Below are 21,796 nucleotides of genomic sequence, written 5' to 3' on the forward strand. Positions count from 1 at the left end.
AAAGTGAAAGAGTTGCCTGCCAGAAAGCTGTTTACCATGTTGCAGCAAGAAAGACAGACTGTGCCAGCTACTTAATGAAAACCGATGAGTGTCTGGCTGTCTTCACGTTGAGCATTCTCCAAACACCCTAATGAGAGTTTCTGCTTCTCATTTAGCTCCAAGATTTAAGTTGCTGTTCACAAAGAATTGGGCATAATATAATAAAAACAGGTGCATAATTAAAGTTTTAGAGGACTGCATGCACATGACAGCACCCCTGAAATGCTATAAACACTTGAGTAAGCCAACAAACTTTCATCCTTTGCCAGTTCTCCCATTGAAGTGGCTTTGCAGGCACATTTGCTTTGCATGTGGGGACATTATTGTTGCTGGACCCCCTTCCCTTTCTGTTGTTCAGGGATGATATCTAACTACATATACACACACAGGCATGTATGCATTTGAACACACAAAAGCACACATGAAGATTGGTTTGATTGATGTCTCACCATATTGTACGCTACAGTAGTACTTTTTAATAGGAGAGAAGCATGACATTGCATGGTTCACCATGGTGCTAAATGCACCACATGTTGCCAGGGATTTCAAAATGTGTAAAGGTAAACTCATCGAACTTGACAGGTTTGGAGTTTATTTTCTCTCTTGTACTGCCTTTGTTTTTCCCTCTACTCATAATCTCTCTTTATGAAACGCTCTCACACGTTCTTATAGTAGTTCCCCCTTGAGCAGCTAAGACAGCTGAAAATTCTGCTCCTGACTTTGTGCAGCTAAAAGTTGATAACAGTTGTCATCCTGCTGAACCATCTAGGAGCAGAAAAGAGGTAAAGGCACAGGGGCAGAGAGGAGAAGACTAAAGAAAGTCTGAAGAGGAGTTAAATGATTGCAAGGCTGCTGCACTATAGGAGAGACCTTTTGACGTGTAACACTCTGAACTGGGAGCACCCAGGAGTGGATGTCTGATTAAATAAACTGTGATCCTTGTTCCTTACACACTGTAGCCCTCCATTGAATTAGTCGTTGCTCTATTTATTGAAAGCACTGCACTGAGGGCAGTGCCTCTCTGCTCCCTTTATAATATGAATTCAAGCAATCTTATCACCCCTCCACTAAACCTATCTCACCGACGATTCTTGGATTTTACCAGTGAATGAATGTTCCTAAAGATGCAGAGTAGACGGGGCAGATGAAAGGTAGTGAAAAATGTCATGACGATGACAGATCACCACACTCAGACATGTGTAAAAGCCAAGCCTTGGTGATGTCTGTGTGTGCAGTATCAGAGAGGTGCATTTAAATGTGTGCCTATATGAATAACTAGAGAGTGAATAGGAGAGACAAACATGAGAAAGTGCAAGTTGCACTGAAGCTCTGATGGACAGGGTCCTGGAGAACTCCGTCTGACTGTGCTGTTACCTCATCCTCCTGAACACTCAACTCATCAGCTTGTCATACACATACACACACAAATGCTCTCCCTCGACACTCTTGGAGACAGATGAAATGTTAAATGTGTAGAGATTTCTTTCAGGGTAAGATTTCTGGGCTGTACATCTCTTCACATAAATCATCATCACAGTTTTGACGGAGGGGAGAGAAGGGTCGGCAGCAAACTACACCTACCTGCCAAGTAACTAAGGAAAGCTTGGCTTTCACTTAGTACTTCTTCAATTTGCTTTTGGAATGTAGTTCTACCTATTTGGCCCTTTATACTATCAATGAGCTGTTTTATATTGCGATGTGATATTGATGGATATGTGGAAGTTGTGAACCATTTGTTTCCACTGGTATCTTTTTCATTCAGTGATGTTAGCACTTATGTGCAACTCTCCATTCTTACATTTATTATTGTCACTGTATCCTGACACTCCCACTGCATGTACTTCACTTTATTTAACCATTTTTTCTTTGTCTCTTGTCTCTCTCTTACAGGAGCAAAAGGTCTTCAGTTCCCATCACAGAGTTTATTTTTGAGCTTCCCCACTTCACTGTTCAGGCCACAAGGGCCCAGACACTTTTGCTTGAAGTGATCTGTCAGAGCTGGACCCACAGCATGATCAATGGAAACCCAGTGACACTCAGCGAAAGCCTGCTCAGTGAGGTGTACAAAGCACGAGGTAAATAATGCTCTAGAATAGATTCTGTGAAGTATATTGAGCCTGTGTGTTCAAAAGAAGGCTCATACACAATAATCCAGTTTCATGAATTTCTTTTGTAAAAGTGAATGTGAATTTTAATAAGCGGGGTAATTTTCTCCTCATCTTTGGGCAGCTACAGCTACATTTGTGGTGTAAGGACTTTCTAAAACTCAGCAGATCATGGACTATCCACATCTTCATAGCATTCAAATTCAATTGTACTATGGGCAATATGAGATACGTGTGTGTCTATTCTGTTTTTCTGTGTGTGTGTGTGTGTGTGTGTGTGTGTGCGTGTGCGCGCGCGCGAAGTGACCCATGACCTTTCCACCTACACTAAGCTGTCTGGTTGTGCCTTAGATTTCCTTCTTACAGACAGGTGATTACTATACTGTAGGTGTGAGAGAAGCGAAAGGGATCCATTTCATTACAGAGAAGCAGAGGCTGTGTTTCCAGTGCATGTGTTAGTAATTGCTTAACAAGGCAATGGTCTCTTTGTGTGTGTGTGTGTGTGTGTTTTTTTCATTTGTTTTTGTAACACAGTTGTTATTATAGGGTTGCACTTATATTTCTTCAATGGCAACTCAGTCAATCGGCAAAATAAAAAAATACCCACACATAAGATTAATGTGTTTAGCATCTCATACTGTATTTCAGTCATAAATAGTGATGAAACAAAGAACAAACTACATTGCTTTGCTCATCTGGTCTCTTTTAGACTATTGTCTTAGATGTTAATGCATTCATTATTGTAGCTGATTTATTGAAATCTCTCTTTTCTCATAAAGTTCATTAACTGTCCTTTGTTCAAATTCTATACTAAGACTAAAGCTTATTTCTCAGTAACAGTAAATTTTCAGGAAAAATATATGGAACTGACTACAGCTTAAAGTGGTTAGGCTCTCTTATGAAAAGTTTTACAGTTATTTCTCAGAGCTCACCCCAACATGTGCCAGACATGTCATTCACCTAAAACATGATTCAACCTAATAGTAGCTCTGAGATACTACACTGCACATCTTTAACCAAGAGTGCAAGTACATACAAGATCTAAAACTAATTCTAATCTAATCCCAATTTTACACTTATAGTACATGCGAAAAGTGTGAAGATAAAATTGTCCTGTGGCAAGTGTGATGTACTGCACCTGCATCTCAGGGCAAATATATTTTAAAACAATTTTACACTTTACTTCGCCTAGGTTGTCCTAATGGTCAAATAATAGTCTTTGCCCCTTGTTAAAGTAAGGGAGGAGAGCCTCAGTTCAATAAAACAGTAGCGTTTCTCATGACGGTAGCATCTGGACAGTCCTCTGGAGGGCCTGGGATTTTCCAACTCATTAGGATCACGTTGTTTGGTATGCCGTCAACATTCTCTCTCGGCCAAGCCGGCCAAGCTACCTTCTTCGATGTTGTAGAGCTGCCAAAATTTATGAAACTGGTCTCCCGTGGAGTGAAGTCACATATTCCTCTCCTCTCTGCCTTTCTCTTGGAACAGGGCTTGACTAGCAACACAGAGAAACATTTGCACATCTGGTTTGTGTGCTGGCAGGTTAGAAAAAGAGCAGTGGGGGAAAGAGTATTTGAGTTTTGAAGGCAACAAAGTGAAGGGGAATAGGTGATGTGTTTAAGTATACGTATGTTTAGTGGGGCAAAAAAACCTTATAAATGATTTCTGTGGGGACACTCATAGGCCTTAGCTGCCTGAGTCAGTCTGTCGTTAATGTTAGCTCAAAAAGAGGAGACGTACATGAGGTAAAGTTTGTATGCTAGAGAAAAATGTTGTACTTTTTACAACATGTATGTATGCTTTGGTGTGTCAGTGTTGTGTCCAGTGAAATCTTACTGACTAGTTTTGGCTTCTGTGACGGATGGACCATAAATATTTTATACAGTGGATGCAGCGACGCATGACATCAGCCATTGGTTTGTAGAGTAGTCCAGTTGCCATGACTTATCTTCCAGATAACCTAGGTTAAGGTTACTGTGTATAATGATTGTGGAAGTTCAGGAACTCTGATTACACCTAATATCACGTCCAAGGTTATTAAGGTGAAATACACTTACCACCAACTCTAAATTAAAAGATTAAGACCATAATGTATATTTATAAAATATTACTGACAAAGTATTTCTAGGGAGAATTTGACACTTTTGGAGTCAGCCAGTAGTTGTCAACGCCATCAGGGTTTAAGGTACTTATGCATTGGCTTCAAACATGGTGTAATTGCTACCATAAAGACCTGACACTCTTAATGATAACTCTTGATGGAAAGCTCAATGGAAACAGTGCTCTTAATTCTACTTTCTTTAACCTAACGATAGATATGTGTACTGTACTGTTTAACTTATGATCTTTTTTAGCTGTCTTTGAATTAAAAGTGTTTGCAGTCTTAGCAGTAGCTGGATGAGTGATTTGCTAGCTGACTGGCTGCTGTAATGCTTACAAGTGTCAGATGTTTATCCAGATTTAAGTCCTGTGTTTGTTCTTCTATCATCAACTAGCAGTCATTAGGCTATTGGCAGGACAGAGCTGACACACGTGTTCACAGGCTGAGGCCAAACACTAAACATGGCAAACAAAGCTTTTCACTTTGAACATGTTCCTTTTCATTCCATTTGGAATCCCTCCTCCCTTTACTCTTTTGATGTTATGGAATTTTTCAATAGTAGAAGGTGTTTCATATCGAGGTCTAGCTGATAACACAGATGGTCAGTGTCCTTTTGCGGGGGAACGATTTGTGTAGTTTTTGAACATTTTATTCTCCGTCCAAAAGAAATTCTGCAGTTGAGCAAGAGAAAAAAAAACAAGGAAAACAAAGCTTCAGTTTTAATTTCTAGAGACTGCTCGACTGTAAAATTAAAATAATAGTAGTAGATAATCGGTGGACTCAGATTAAAGCAACTGTCAGAGACTGCCAGTTGATTGGATCGCAGCTGTTAGGATTTGTAATACTGAGTTACTGCACGGCTCAATGACAGTAATGCAGCAAGCAGCATAGACAGTAAAGCATGTGAAACCAAGAGACAAATGAGTTAAATCAGAAAACAAACTGTAAAATGTTATTTTCCTTCAGAATCAGATATTGTCAGTCACGTTGCATGACAGCTTGGTTTTTTAAACTGTCGGTTGAATAGCTTTGATTTCCAGTGATTTCTTTTTTTTGGGAGCTTGGTGTAGACATTAGCAGAGATTTATGTGGTAATACATTAATGTAAGAGCTTCGTTTTGCATTCTAGTGAATATCACACTAGTGTTCTATTTTATTGGTGAGCTGTGTAGGAAATATTTACTACATACCTTATTTGTCTGGTTAAAGTCTGGTTAAACTCTAAAAGGCCCATGAGTAAGTGGATGTCATTGTGCACACATTAGTACATGCATCTTTATACTATGGGTTTCATTTAGCCTGGTAATCTTCTCAATGAGGGTAACAACCCTTTCTCAGCTCTTTCATGCCATTTTCCCTCTTTCGTTACTCCCATTTTTACTTTTTTACTTTAACAAACTAAACTTGCTTTTTACTGTCTAATAAAATTTTTCTGTTTTGCTTTTTTACTGTCTAGCCAACTTTCTTTTTTCTCATCGCTATCTGTCACTCCTCTCATTTTAAATCCATTGTTTGTTTTATCTCATTTTCTTCTTCTAATCCTGTTTATTTTTAGTTTGTTCTCTTTTAGTTTGTTCTCTTTTATTGTTTCTCTTCCTTTTCCAGTCCATCTCATATGTTTCACTGTTTATACTCTCTGGATGCCTCTGTGGTTTGCAGTAGCAGCCACGCCAGTAACAGTAATGGTAGTAAAGAGGATATCAGTCCTGGCAAGACAAGGAAATATGGTCAGGGAGGTCTAGTTGGATAAAGGTGCTTGCATAAAAGGCTTATTAGGCTTCACATCATACCACACGACAATACTCAAAGACAGGACTCTACAACTGAGAAAAGTTATCCTGGTGGGAACCATTTTATTCATGGCCGTGATGATCTCAGGTAAACAGCAAAATACATAATTCTAGTTACAACCTCATCCACCAAGAATGCCCACACATTGGCATGCATGTGATTGGCCAATTACCATGACAGTTGACATCACACTGCATTGCAGAAAAAAAGTGTTTACCTCCTTGAATTGAGAAGGAAGAGTTTTTCTAACCCTAAATCTATTGAGACTGTCTAAATGTGAAGTTACCTAAACTACTAAACAAACTAAATAAACAAAATTTAAAACTTACATTTTTAAGAGCGAATTGATGGAGCAACAATGTTTTATAATTTTAATCATTTAAAATTGAATATGCAACATATTGACCCTGACATTTTTAGTATACAGCTTATGTATATAGCAGTCTATAACACCTCGAATTCCCAGGCAGTTCTTTACCAAAAATAGCAGAATATTAAATATATTACAGAAGCAATTAAGGATTATTAGATAAATACATTATTTAGAACTAGTAGAACTAGGATCTGCAGTTGCAGCGGATTAATTAGTAAGACATTTGCTCCATGGATCCCAGGTTCAATGGTTTAACTCCCACTTCCTCCTGGTCTCACATAGAGGTATTTTTAGACAAGAAACTGAAAAACCGATTTACAGATGGGGCAAATTTCTGGACTCAGATTTCATCTGAATCCTGAAGCTCCAATTGCATCTACACGGTTAGACATTGGTACCCACTGTTGTATGCTCTAGTGGGTTCATAAGAACAGAAATTAGATGTCTTGTTTGCGTCCTTGCATTAGTAAGGTGGCAGTAAAACCTTAAGACATCCAGGATGCTCCAGACTTGGAGTAAATTTAGACAGCTCCTTATAAAAGATTGATTGCTTTTGGCAAAGACTTCAGCCTAAGGTAGAAATGCTTTACTGTCAGTTTTTTAAGCTTTATATTTGAGTGGAAGGGATTTGTATCAGCACTGCTTGGCTTCCTGATTTTAGTTACTTAACTTATTAGGTATGTTAAGTATATCATAATTTTGGATTCACCCTTTGGATTTTATATAACCGAAGATACTATTCTAAAGGAGATTGCTTCATAAATGTGATAATCATATTATGGAGCTACATGTACATTCTGGGCACTTGCAGTTACTTTTCATCATAGTTTTAAATGAAACTAATATTGTATTTGAAAAGTATTACCTGAATGCATGCACCTTTGATGATCAACAAAAAAAGACAACATATTATACAACATATTGTATGAGGAAGCTGAAAACAACCTCGGTACATCATCCTGATTAAAAAGTTTAGTAAATTGGAGTGGAGTGAAGAGGTGTACAAAGTTTGCGGATTTTGATGAATTTCCTACTTTATTAGGTCACTGATAAACACCACAAAAATTACACAATGAACTGAAATGAATAAGTTTTGGTTTATTTGCCATCATCATAACAGCTGTAGTAAGCATCAACTTAATGACTTATTTTTCCATAATTTGAGCTAGACTAGGCCGACCTGTTGATACCAAGTCCAGAGTGGAAGGCTTGAGCATAAATTTGGTTCATTTTGAAAGTTTAAAGATGGAGGAAATTTAAATAGTCATAAAACTGGTGTTTCTACTAGCAATAGATTCAGCTTCATTTCAGTTACCACAGCTGGTTTTCTGGCCACAGAGCTCTGTGGTGGTCTGGACTAGGACAAGGAGGGGGTCTGGTAGAAACTGGTTGGTGGTGGTCACCAGACGTGCTCTAGATGATTGCTGGGTGATATATGAGCTGTGACATAACTTTAGCTTGACAGATATAGGGCAAAGAGAACAGAGGAAGAGAGAGTGAACCATATAATGAGCAGAATGAAATATAAAAGAGAAGGAAAATAAAGTGTGAAGGGAAAAGTGACAGAAAAAAGGAAATAAAGACTCAGAATGTGGGGTGGACCTCAGTGCCCAGACATAACTGGCCATCGATTCTCTTTATTAAACCCAGCTTTAACACCTAATTGAATCTCACACATGTAAAGAGGTGTGCATATGCACAGATACATGCCTGACTCCATCACCACCATAATTTATTCACTATTTACACCATGCAATCGCCATCTTTGGCAAATGACATCAAGAATGTTTGAATACACCTAACCGATATTCCCGATAGCATAGCGACTAGTAGTAGTAGTAGTAGTAGTAGTAGTAGTAGTAGTAGTAGTAGTAGAGGTCTAGTCAACATGTCAGTATCACTCCGATATGCATTTTTGCACTACATGAAAAAGTTCGCTCTTGTCATAGCCAGCAGTTCACATCTCTGTGCTCTAACTGCCTTTAGGAGCATAGGTCTGATGCAACCCCCCGTGATGTTGTGGCATTACAACAATGATAATAGCTCTGTCTTATTTTATAATTTTATCCAATTTTATATCACTTTGTCCCCTTCATCAGCTTATCCCTGATATGTTGTCCATTTAATGTTTTTGTGGATTTACCCTGTCAGATATTAGTCCCAACACCATTGAGATTGCTTTCACTTCTCTTCACAATAAAAGTGAAAGAAGGAAGGACAAGATCCATGTTCATAGTCTGTGGTTGGTACTAATGTCAGTAAACTGATGGGAAGCTTAATGAAAACCCTGAGATGTCTGTTTCAGTGTGGCCTGGCCCCTCACTCAAGAATCCATTCTTCTTTGAAGAGGTAACTTACTGGTTTGAGAGAAATTTCTGCCTGTCTACTTGTCTGCTTCACAGATTGACATCAGGGCAGGAAGAAAGCAGGAGAGAAAGGAACGAAGGAGGGCTTTTTTATCCATATGCAACCTTATTTTTGACATTAAAAACACATTGTGTCAGCATCAGAGAACCGATAAATAAATCTTGGATGGAACTTGAGACGGTCCTTGTCAATGAAAACTTCAATGAGCTACAGACGGCCCTTGCTCCACTCCTGGCAGATTGTGATGATATTTTAAGTCAATCCAGACTTAGGCCTTCCTCTTTTCCCTTTGTCTTCCTGACGATCTCTGTTCTTTCTCTATAACTCTGTACAGTCCACAGCTAATGAGAGTGGAGTCGATGCAGAACAGAACTGTAGTTCCGTCGTACAACACGTTCTGAGTCGATCCTGAAGATCGGTATCTGTGTGCCTTCTTTTAACTGATTACTATAAGCAAATCAAAATCAGTAAACTGTGGATATAAAAAAGAATTAGGGTACATCAGCGTGTGAGTTCAGACGCTGAAGTTGGAAAAATTAATGCTTAACTCTGACATAATTTATTTTGGCAAATGGCAGTGTAAAAAAATATTCACAAGGGTGTAACAAATCTTAAAGTGAGACCGAAACCACAATACAAACCTCCATGGTCTCACAAATCTGAGATTTTCTCTGATCTTGTCATCAAAGAACCTGTTGCTGTACTTTGTGCACTGGCTTTACGTTAACAAAGTTAACACTTTGTCTATTTGAAAGGTGAAGCTTGACCTGTTACCCAGAGCTCCAACGCCGTCACCTGTACTTTAACAAGTGATGCTAGATATGATGGGTGTCTGTTGTTACAAAACGTTTTCTTTGATATCATAATTACATGAATTCCAACCAGCTGTACACAGTATTTAAAAACAAACTGAGAGACGTTACACACCCAAAGCTTCAGCTATGAACCTTCTCAGTTTTAGCCAATGCTGATTGTTGTATTTAATTAAGATAACCATTATCACTTGTGGTAGACTGTTTCAGTTGTTAATAATGTACATTAATTCAATGAGTAATTTGAAAGTGCTGTCTATGGTAGATGTGTGTATGCAGCCAATGATTCTTTGTGAGCAAAGATTTTCCACTCTGTAACACAGCTGTACAAGTAGCAGCAAGCGCACTGAGTTTCTGTACTTTCATAAAGCCTAGTATGATATGTCTTAAGGAATCTGTTAATTTTATGTTTTTTTTTATTTTTATTTCTTACTAGCTATTAGTATTAAATGTATTTTAACCAGAAACCTTTTATTCATAGTAGCTGCTCAAAAAGTCAGTGAAAATTTACTGTAGCGAAATGTTGGTATTGAATCAGACTTGCAATCAGCAGATACCCAGAGTTGTGATATGGACTTGGATCAGGATTTAAAATTAGCCTTTACTTTCTCCACAAAGTGAAAAGAGGTAAGCATATAGCACTGTATTATAAAAAAGCAAAAGTAATAAATCAAGTAGTTTAATAACTGTTTAATATGTTTATGTACACACACAAATCAATGTACATGAAACAAAATGAATTGTAAGTAGAAGTGATTTAAAGCAGTTATAGCAGATTGAACTGAATCTTACTCAGCCCAGAATCAAATAAACCTCTTTGTATTTATCTTGTGCTAGTGTCTGTAGTGCCCAGTCGCATCTAAAGGTAGCAAGTAGTGCCAACTGAGCACATAGCTCCACGTCACAAAGCCATAAACTTTCACTGTAACTCCTATTGAAGTGCCTTAGCAGCACCAACATCTTAGTGACGTCTTGGCTACCACCACACACAGACTCATTCAGCCTCTGCAAAGCTGAGACATAAATAGTGATCTCAGTGGATTATTGATAAACATGAAGGATCTGCTCGGTTTCTCTTTAATTGTCTTCCATAAGGCGAGTGGAGAGAGGGGAAGAAAGCCTGAGAAAATGTGCAAGTGTGAGTTATACAGACACAGATCTTGAGAGTCAGAGAAAGAGAGCAGTAATCCACAGTTACATTTCTGTGATGGAGGGGCTGGTTTAGTGTCATTAGCTGCGGTCTGTAGTTTCAAGCATCTCTCTCATGGTGGAACCACACTGGCATTCCACCCTGGCTGCTACTTCAAAGCTACTATGCCCTTGTTTCTTATGCTAACCAAATTTGTCAGGGCAGCATTAGGCTGGGGATATGGGGATTGAGAGGCAGGCCTGCTCATCCAGAACTGTGTTTTAATGGCCTATCTCACCACTGGGTAATTGTCTCCTTACAAGTGGCAATGTGGAAATCCTCTACATGTTTCTCTATCACTCTTTGCACATGTGTCGCTCCCTTTTTTCTTATGCTCTCATCCTTCTCACTTGCTCTATAACTCTTTCAATCAACCCCCCCCCCCCCCCCCCCATCCTCTCACTGTCTTCTAAACCCCTCTGCCTAGGCCTATTAGTGTTGGCCAAATTGCTTCCGCATGAAGACTCCTTAATTGCGGTAATTCGGTGGCAGAGAGAACCACGGTTTGAATGTGTGGAGAACATGTGTCACTGCTTTAGCGGGCAGACAGAAAGACAGGCAGCACCCGGAAGGGATGGTAATCATGAAAATTAGCCCCCCAGCCTTGACTACTACCAGCACTTTCTCCCCATTACTGTCCTTATACGATGACCATTATAGGCAGCAAACACCAGTTGAACATCCAGTGACTCTGTATACTAGGAGAAGCTTAAGTAGGCGTTTTCTGGAAGAAGCAATGGGAAATGCATTTCTTTCTGTGTGCAAGGGAACTTTTCCTGAAGTTGCCATAACTCAAACACCAAATCTCATGCTGCTTTTATTTATTAATTGTAGGTTGTTTGTCAGTTGCTGATAGAAAGAAGCAAAATATATTCAATTTTTATAACTATTGTATATATTGATTTTTCTATGCTTGTTGTCTAGTCCTACTCTCTTTGCGTGCGCCTGTATATTTGCTGTGTGTTAGTACTTGGCAACATGCCAGTGGACCTCCTGCTCCTACTTACTGTTTCGACTTCAGCCCCTCCTGACTTAGGAGAGACAGTTATTGTTTCTGCATCAGCACTTAAAGGCTCAGCTGGCTGCTCAACTTGTCTATGTCTACGTCTTTTTGTGTCATCCCCTTGCTGCTGTGGGCCCACTGCCAGAGTTGAGGCTTCTTTTTCATGCTTCTTTTTTCTTCCACTGTCCACTCGTTCATTAAGGGTTGGTGATAGCGTCAAGGTTTGCCAAGGATGTGAAAAATAGTGAAACTCTTTACTTAAGACTTGATGTGACTCAGTGGAGTTGAGGTGTAATAAGCTGAGTAAAAACACAGAAAATGGCAAATCTAGCAAACGTCACAATCTTTCTTTTGGTCTGGTATGGTAGTCTTGTAAAAAGCTTTAGGTCTCACCTCTAGTAGTGGTGACAGTTGATGTTCTCAATCAATACTCTGTGGGACCTTTGAGTACTTCTTAAACTTTGGGGACATACTGTACATACATACATTTTACACAGAGAGGTGTTTTCTGAATGTAGGTAAAGGTGGTCTGTTCTAGCATTATAGGGAGACAGCTTTCCCATACCATTCCTCAAAGCGGTGAGAACAGAACATGTCAGAATGTGTAAAGCATGGCTTTCAAATCTGCAGATGTCCTCCACACACACGCACACATGCACATACTGGTATGCAGGAGGTATGCAGAAAGCAGCATCCACAACACATAATGCCATGTAAATGTTTTTCATGCTTTTTCAATTATTTCTTATTTCTTTGTTATTCCTTAGTATGTCTTTACTGAATTTACACCCTTTCTTCCCTTGTATTTTCCACACTCTCCTTTGTGTTCACAATTGCAAATCCAGCTGCCCATGGTTGTCCTCACAGTGTTTGATGGTGTGCCGTAGCCTCTGGCCTCTAGCTGTGTGTTTATGTACTCCTTGCACCTGCCCTTCCTTGACGAGTAACAGCACCACACACATTCACTCAGTCACTCAGTTACACACAGAAATGCACAAACACACACACGTCTGGCTGTAATACACACACTAATGTGTCTCTCGCACATAAACCAAACTGAATACCACTGTTCAAGCCAAACAAATTGCTAACCCTTGTGTTTTTCCTCTTCCTGTGTACCCCACTTTTTTATGGTCTTAACAGCTGGGCAAAACATTGTCCAGAGCCCACCCCCACGCAACAACCACCACCCCAGCAGGTGCACTGTGCCCTTTAGGATATCTGGGTGTGCAAGGGGATATGTTGGCGTGATACCCCTATTGCCGTTTATCAAAGAACAATCAGTGTAGAGAAAATGGCCCCTGTCATGTTCCAGACTTGCTCCATCTTTTACACAAAAAACTAAGGTCTCTACAAGCCACAGACTGACTAAACAATCAGTAAGATTAATATGGTGCAATTTTCCTTCAGTAATGTTTTGAAAGATAAAAAAGCCAAACGGTCACTGAATCACATCATCTCGATTCCCAGGAATCAGTAATACAGTCTGATAATCTCTAGTGTGGTACCTTTATAGCAAATTGTGTAAGAAAGGAGCTTAGCTGTGTATTTTTAAGTGCATATTTGTGCAAGTTTACCTGTAATGTACAGATGCCACTTTTAAGGTGGTTTGTATGCTAACTGAGTTCTGTTATGATGATGTCTAAAAATTAGAAGATAGAAAAAAGGCTTTAACAGCTTTTGGAAACTATGCTACAGTACATTGTGGGCTTTTCTTTGAGCCGACTGTGGACATTAAGAAGAACATTTGTCTCTTATGTGTTTGTATGTTGTCTAAACCAGCACACACTAGTTTAAGATGGAACAAGCTGTTGATAAACACATTATTTAATCACAGGAATTATACAAGGACATATCTGGGATATGGATAGGTTGTAGTCAGTTAGTAGAACATATATAGATATTTAAGCGAATATATTACATGTCACTGTTAAAAGAATTTGGTTTCAGGAGAAGGTTATGAATTTCTAGTTTGAGTTCATTGAAAAAATAATTCTCAGAAATTGTTTATACATACACAGCATTTGTCTTATGGACTAAAGTTACCAAAGCCATGGAGAGACATGCAGCATTGCTTTATTTGACCTGCAGATATGTTAAGTGGCAGGCAGGGAGACAGGAGAAGGATTGTAAACTTTCCCATCTTGCATCTGGGCTGATGGTGGGCCTCTCAGAGAGCAGGTGAAGAGGTTGCTGGGTAATTTGTCTAAGGGAGGGACAGAAGGGAAGTCAGTGGTTAGGGATTTCAGCAATTGCCAGTAATTCCCTTGGTTAAATGCACAGTGTATATGTGGCTACTTGAATCCAGCTTTTTTCCAATGTGCCTGCTGTTTTTCATTAAACCACCTTTGAATTAGTGGATTGGGATTAACAACTATAACTATAACAGCAAAAATTGGATGACCTAAGTAAGTAAACTTTAAACAGTAGTGATTAGACTTAATAGAGAAAGAGAGGAAACAATTGGCAAGGAGAAAGGAAATTGTTTGGTAAGAAAACAGTTAGATTTGAATACTGAGAAATGTAAATTAAAAATGGCAGAGAGGAAACTGAAAAAGCTCATGTCCATCATGATACCCTCTAGTAGCATCACTTATCTTTGTCCAAAAAAAGAAGCAAAACCTTGTCACTTAGCGGTGGGCAAAATTCCTAGTCAATCCATTTTCATGCATATGTATGTGTTTACATGTAACATTGTTTTTTCTTTTTTTTTTTTTTTTACATTCTGTCTTCCAAACTTGTCTTGCTGTTTACTGTGTCAGCATTTGACAAAAACAAGGCTCTCACTGAATTTTAAACTCAGTCAAAAAGTGCTGTGGACACTTGTAGGAAATGAAGTGCTATCATTGTAAGACGGGAATATTCTGAGGAGTAAAGTCTTATGGAACAGGTGGAATAAAATTTAATGTGATTCCCTCAGACAGTTCCAACTCACTGGAAGAATGTAGCAGGTGATGGATGGATCCTCTCCCCTCTCAACAGGCGGTTTAGCACAGAACTCCCTTCACTCCACAGTATCTTTTAGCCATGTAGATATTTCTTCCTCCTTCTCCTGTTACAGTATGTGTTTGATATAGCCTCTTACTCTAGAAATAACGCTGGCATATTATATTGGTAAGTATAGAAACCCCTTCCTCTTACCACAGTGCATTTTCATTTTGGAAAGATGGCAGATGGAAAGTTGTTCCACACTGGACTGCCACTGAGACGAATGATCATAGAGTCAAAAGCACTTGAGGCTCCTGTAATGTAATGCGGATGTTAGATTAGTTGTAGTTGACACAGCGCTAGATACAGCCATTACTGTGTAGATATGGAAATATATATCCTTTATATTGGCCTGTTACTCATACTCCTAATAGTCCCAGTTATTTAACATAAATGTTGAAGTTGGTGAACTAGATTTACTGGGAACTTTACTGGAAACATTTAGAACAACTTGACAATTTAACAAGTTTTATCTATTTCAGAGTATACTTCTTGGGCACTTTTTAAAAACAGTATATCTATGTTGTCAGGTTTTGACTGTAGTATAACCAAAATACCTTTAAGAATACTGTAAATCCAATGGAAAGGAAAGAGAAATGCAACAAATTACTAATACACTTCCAGATCTTGTCAGCTTTTAGTCCCAATTAAAAAAAAAAAAAAAAAATCTGACTAGCTTAGATTTTAGCACAACCAAGAAGTCAGGTGCTGATAAAAGTAATTTAGATTGGGCAACTGTTTACTTATGTTCCTGTAGGGCTTACTATTAATTATTATTGTATTTTTGTGTGAGAGTGTTATGTGTGACTGTATTTTTTCACAATATAAAGACACAACATGTTAACCTTGGCACCAAAATTATTGCTGTAAGAAAAATACAACACACTTCACCTATTGTTGGTGATACCTCTGATTAAGAGCACCTGCTTTCTTACAACTGTAGGAGAGAATAAAAGTGAAAGACGGACGTTAAATGCCAATCAAATGAAACCACTGCATTGGTGCTCAACCTGCTGGACTGCACTTCATTTTCACTTTGATTTTTTTATTTATTTTTTTATTAGGTGTGAAATCTCTGGGCCCGTCCCCGACTCTTGAGGGTTCGGTCCAAAACCTAGAGCTGAAGTTCTGCAGCCGTGCGACGATGAAATGTGCCTCAGGAACCGTGGGAGCTGTAAAAGTGTGCGCCAGGACTCCAGGTGTGTGCAGCTGTGCCCTGTTAAAACTTTACTGCCTGTGTAGGAGGGAGAGAGTGAGACCCACTCGACTCTTCTTTTACTTTTTTAACGTCTACTTTTACATACTCTGCTCTCTCTTCCTCAAGCTCAGTTTTTCCTTGACTTCTTTCCCACAATGTGATTCAGTCACCATTTTCTCCTGGGGTGTGTCAATGGGTTTCGGTTCTGTCTTTGATGGTCAGGATGTTATTTGAGGTAGTGTCATAACACAGAGTTCACCAGGTCAAATTCACACATGAGAAGAAGAAAAGACCTATTGCAGCTGTCAGTAATGAAATACTAGTTAATTTTCTTATTTCAAAATGTAATTATCATTAAATCACCATTGCACACTGTTACACAATTTACTGTAAATGTCCTTTATATTTTTTTTTACCCCCATATTTTCCAATATGTTCCACTTTCACAACACTTTAATGTTTTAGTATATTTTTCACCTGCAGTTTTGACACGGAGGTGAGATGTTTCTTGATTAGACCTGAAATGACAGATGTGAAATTGCTTCAGCATAGAAATCTGATCTAATTACAAGTCTATGAATAACTCTTTGACTTGGTAGCTAAGATGGTAGAAATACAAATAATTTCTTTGCGGACAGTAAAACAGAAATCTTAAAACACAAACTTGCTACATTATTTATTGTATCTGCTTATCCATGTTTTAAAATAGAAATGAAACTATATAAATAGTTTCAAATGATTTAGGAACTTTTAATTTTTCAATATTAATCTTAGCATTTATCTCTTGTCTCTCAGGTTTGGGAGAGGGGATGAAGGAGAAGCTGGTTCCTCTCATTCAGGGCCCATCTGACACCAAAGAGCTCCATATAAGTCGCTGGCTTAATGAGATCCGCAAACCTGAATCTTTGCTGGCTCCTGACCTTCTGGCATTTTCTGTTCTGGTCCCTCAGCAAGGCGACGATTGCAGGAACTCAGGTAGAGACTGTTCAAATCCTATTTCAGGTCAATTTATCAGTTCTATTTGTATTTGCTTTGTATATCACTGTAGAAAATGTCTTCTGATGTGACTGATCCCGTTCAAATCAACCACTCCCTCCACATCTGTCAGTGGACAAACTAGTCGCATCTTTATAGCCGTCTGCGACTCCACACAGCATTACTCATTTCTTCACTGTCTAGATCACATGAGCGCTGCAGTGTATTTCCACTGAACCATTTAAAGACACAATCATCATGGTGTTATTAGGAAACATTGTTTTTATTTTATGCTGGTTTTTTTCTTGTTGTCGCCGACCAGCACCTGTTCTTGAATGTCAAGGTATGGATGTTTGTAGATATGTCAACCTGCTTGAGGGTTCACAGTCTCAGAGAAGGGAACCCATTGCTTCTGCATAGCATGTGTGTATACAGTATAATCTAAGAGTAAGCAGACATTTATCACATACTGGGGCATTGAGATTATTTAGAGGGTATTACCCAAACATGATGGCAAGTGGTACTTGTTTGGGACATAGTGTAAAGCTAAAGACATAGTTTTTTTTTTCCTTGTAACGTACGTGTAAGGCCTATAGAAAACATTTACTAAAAATTAGGATTAGACACATAACATAAATGTTTCTGGTGTCAGTGCAAGTGTGAATGAATGTTTATTATTCATTAGCCCAAAAGACTAAAAAGTGAATATAGATTTGAAACCTTAAAAAGCTATTGTACCAGATTTAGTAAGTTAGATATATAATGACTACATCTCACTGTATCTCATGTATCTTCAGCAATAGCCAGGTATGTCCTCATCTGTCCAATATCCAGGGTTCTTTTAAGTTGAAATTACTATCGCAAAGTTTTCTTTTGAGAATGAGTGTTGAAAGTTTGTCATTGCAAACCTCTCCTCTTCAGTGAGCTCTATATGCTCAGAGGAAAAATTGACACCTCTGAAAGTACTTGGATGTACTTGGCAGTGTCCTATATCTGATGGCCTTCCATTGCTCCCAAGTCTTTAAAAGCCCACAAAAGATTAGTCTCCTTTAAAGCATAATCTGGGCGTTGTATCTGCTGTCCTGTCCAATAGCAGATACAGGAGAAGCCTGGGGTGATAATAAAAAACAATACACCTCAGGTACTTGTTTTCAAAGTCAAAACTGTACATCACTTTTAATACAGAGTTGCAGAGGTTTATTGTTTGGCCTTGTCTTACCTAAACCCCCAAACCATATCCTTAATCATATCAGGCCCCTGCACTTTAAAATGTCAGTTTCAAGGTGGAGAAAGAGCTGGCCTCAGGTGCTCTCAGACTGTGCCTCAAACCTGCCTACACTATTGTTAAGCAGCTGTTGTATAGGGTGTAGTAAAGTAATAAGATAATGTAAGTATGGTTAGGGTGGGGCGGTAAAATGATTAAGACACTTATCGCAAAATAACTTTTCCTAGATAGAAATTTAAGACAACATCAATGGAGCTTATTCCTTCCATGTTTTTACAGACGACACAAAAAGTCAGTGTTACGCTGAAGCAATCATGTTACAGTTACAACCACGGCAGGTTAGATTGACGAACACAGCATAGAGCACAGGCTCCTTCAGCCGTGCACACCAGTACATCAGGAGTGGGAGTGAGATAAAAGTGAAAATGTTGACAATAAATGTTAACAAAAACCCAAGTGACAGCCTTATCTAAGAAGATTAATACCTGGAAGTGCATGTAGTTCCAACACACACATCCCAAGGCTCAAAAGTTAAGAAAACAAGTGTCAGAGAAATTCAGTATTGTGGAGATGTTTTGGCTATTTAAAGTTCAACCAAGAAGCAGAGTAGTGTACACTATGAATTGTGTTGAAACTTCCCATACAAACAGGTAAGACCTCTAATTTTCTTTACCATCTGAGGCAGTGCCATCCTTTAGTGCACACGATGCAAGACTCTACAGTGCCACATCCAAGAAAATGCTGGTAGTTCCCCAGAAACCACCAATCTTACAACCTTATGACAAAAACCAACAGTGATACATAAATGCAATAGCTGACTTTGTCGCAAGACACATCATGCCAGTAAGCATGGTTTAAGTAGATATATATTCCATGAAAACATGTATCCCATTGTTTCTTGAATGTCACCCAGTTGGTGTCCCACTGCAACGAAACAGGGCTACAGACTGAGACATTACAATATATAAAATGTAGTGCCAGGAAAACCCGAGCAGATTGCAAAAGCAGCATTCTATTACTAACAGGGGCTTGTTCCAGTCTTGACAGCCTCAGAGACCCAGATAGTATTGTATCTGATAATTGTATCTAGTGTGCAGGTTTAGAATATTACTTTGATTTAGATAGCATGTTAGTTAAGCAAAGAAAAAGGCTCACAAAGGCAGAACATATTTCTAAATATTAAAACCTGTTCTAAAGACAAGCCAGAAGACCAGAAGGAAATTATTATTAGGCCAAAGAGAAAGAAGATGATGGTGAAAGAGAGGTGCAGAGCTGACTTCAAGATGCAAATGAATATATCTCCAGTAGAAGAAGCAGTGAAGGTCAATCATCTATTTTCCTTTCTTAATACAGTGGTAGGCAACCCTGGTCCTAGATAGCTGCAGCCCTGCTTGTTTTTCACCTCTCCTTTCAACTGTCCTTCCCACTGCTAATTGCCTGGATCAAGTGTGTTCAGTCTACTCATTCTAATTGTAGCCTGGGGTTTGTTCTCATCTTAACCTGGAACGAAGTGTTGACCTTTAAACAGGTGAATTAGAAAGAAAGAGGACTGGCCAAAAGGTTCTCACTCTCCGTGGATATCCTCACTCTCAAGGTATGAATTTCAAATGTATCCATACATGTGTACACACACACACTCTGCCAGAAATCTTTCTGCTGTCTGCAGAATGTATATGTCAGTACAGTCAAAGGTGGAGACAGCAGCGTGACTTGACAGTAACAGTTTCAACAGACTGGAACTTTTCTTCTTTTCTTTCTGTGTTTGTGTGCTGCTAAGGGAAAAGCCTGCAACGTTAGTGTGTCTGCACACAGATATTTTTGGCGTCTACGTATAGGTCTGTGTTGTGTATGGTGGTCAGGCTTACATCAAAGCTTTTGCTCTGTCCACATGTCCTGTGTCCCTGCTGTTGTCCAAAGGGTGACTGAGAGCCTGTTAGAGCAGTGTTAATGGAATGATGGATGCAACGCCCCATTCATCTAGAGATGAAAAGTAGAGTAGCACCACTCTAAATTAGCTGCACCCTATGCTCCCATGGGACCGACTCAGATGTTCAACATTTTGTGATCATGACATTTCTATATTGTTGGAACACTTGGCCTTGGCATCAAACACATTTTGTTCGTGCCATGTGGCTCTGTTGTTTCCATTTAGCAAAAGTCTTAAAGTGTGGTCATTATACTGTGAGCGTAAGACTGGGTTAGGGAAGTAAGAGAAAAGCGAACTTCTGCACCATAGACATGTTGAAGACATTAAGATCTAATGAGACGCAATCAACTTTTATATTCTATTTTACATTTGATTAGTCGCTTCTGGTTCTTGTAGGGAAGCGACGTAAAGCACAGCAGTGCTGTGGAATCAGTCAGCCCTAGTCTCAAACCAAAACATTTATTTAAAGAATAAGGGGCAGCTTATTGGTAATTGACATCAAACTACCAGTGTGTAATCAGTAAAGTGTTTGAATACATATATATACTCACATGCCACGTTTCTTTCACATACATACAGTATACATTAATTTGTACTTTCATTGTTTTGGTTTGCTGTGATTGACTGCAGTTGATTGTAAGTCAAGAGAAGCCTTGTCTTCAGTGTTTTCCCACTGGTCATGTATGTGTGATCTCTGTATTGTCTCATTTCTTATAGGATGTGACAAGGTCTGGAAATCACCAGCACTTTCCTTATGGATCCTTTAATTCATCCCAGAAGCCATTTCCTCCATGTCTTACTTTTTCCCCTTTTTAGAGCTCAGAGAGCCATAGTTCTCTAAGGTAACTGCTAATACTACAGTATGCATTTGATCTAATAGACAATACAATTCTATTATAAGTGCCAATCACATAATTCTCCATGCATTTCTGGAGAACTTGAACTTGTGTCTATGCCTTTATCTGTGACACATTAGTCTGCCTGAAATATTTCTTAACAGATCTTGCGGAATGCAAATTTTCAGTGTGCTGATATTTTAAATAATTAAATACATAGTGTGGCATTTTATTTACTATCTTTTGCTCTTTATAAATCTTTCACATAAAGTAAAGTCACTAAGGAGATGGCTTCCTTTCAAATATGGCCAGTGACATCTGTTTTCTGTCTAATTGTTTACCAGTGAATTAAACAAAATTCCTACTTACTTAGAAAACAAAGAGAGTGGGTTGGGTGGCAGCTGGGAGGAGTCTCTATACACTTGTAGAACTCCCGCAGATCCAGGCTAATGTGTTTTCATTTAGCAGAGCTGAGGTTGGAACATTCTAATAAATTAAACACAATTACAGTTGTGGGTTTTAATGTAGAAGAACTAAGCAGCTCTACTTTAAAAATCTCCTTTGGTTTTTTTTTTTGTTTTTTTTTTGCACACATCCATATAGGGGAGGCATGTAGTCATTTTATATCTAGCCGTTAACCCTTACTATTACAACAGAGCAGTACACAACAACAAGGATTTCTTCTAATTGAGCAGCCTTTCCAGCTGGACCCAGTCATGATGAGATTTTTTGGCAGTTGCAAAGTATAACTATAGCCAAGTAATCTCCCTTTTTCTTTCATTTTCTACTTTCTGACAAGAACCAAATAACTACTTCAAAATCAGTGAGGGATGCAGCAAAAAGGTAGCTATAAGAGGACTGTGACTT

At 38.8% G+C, this 21,796-nt stretch overlaps 1 protein-coding gene across 1 annotated transcript in view; it reads left to right on the top strand.

Annotated features, from left to right (window-relative positions):
• The window catches only part of LOC113170474 (vacuolar protein sorting-associated protein 13B), a 278,722-nt gene that overhangs the window by 59,980 nt on the left and 196,946 nt on the right, over nucleotides 1-21,796 (top strand). The window contains 3 exon segments of the mRNA XM_026372581.1: nucleotides 1,930-2,114; nucleotides 15,833-15,967; nucleotides 16,762-16,941. Of these exon segments, the coding sequence (XP_026228366.1) occupies nucleotides 1,930-2,114; nucleotides 15,833-15,967; nucleotides 16,762-16,941 (500 nt within the window).

Source organism: Anabas testudineus, chromosome 16, assembly GCF_900324465.2.
Source record: "Anabas testudineus chromosome 16, fAnaTes1.2, whole genome shotgun sequence".
NCBI lineage: Eukaryota > Metazoa > Chordata > Actinopteri > Anabantiformes > Anabantidae > Anabas > Anabas testudineus.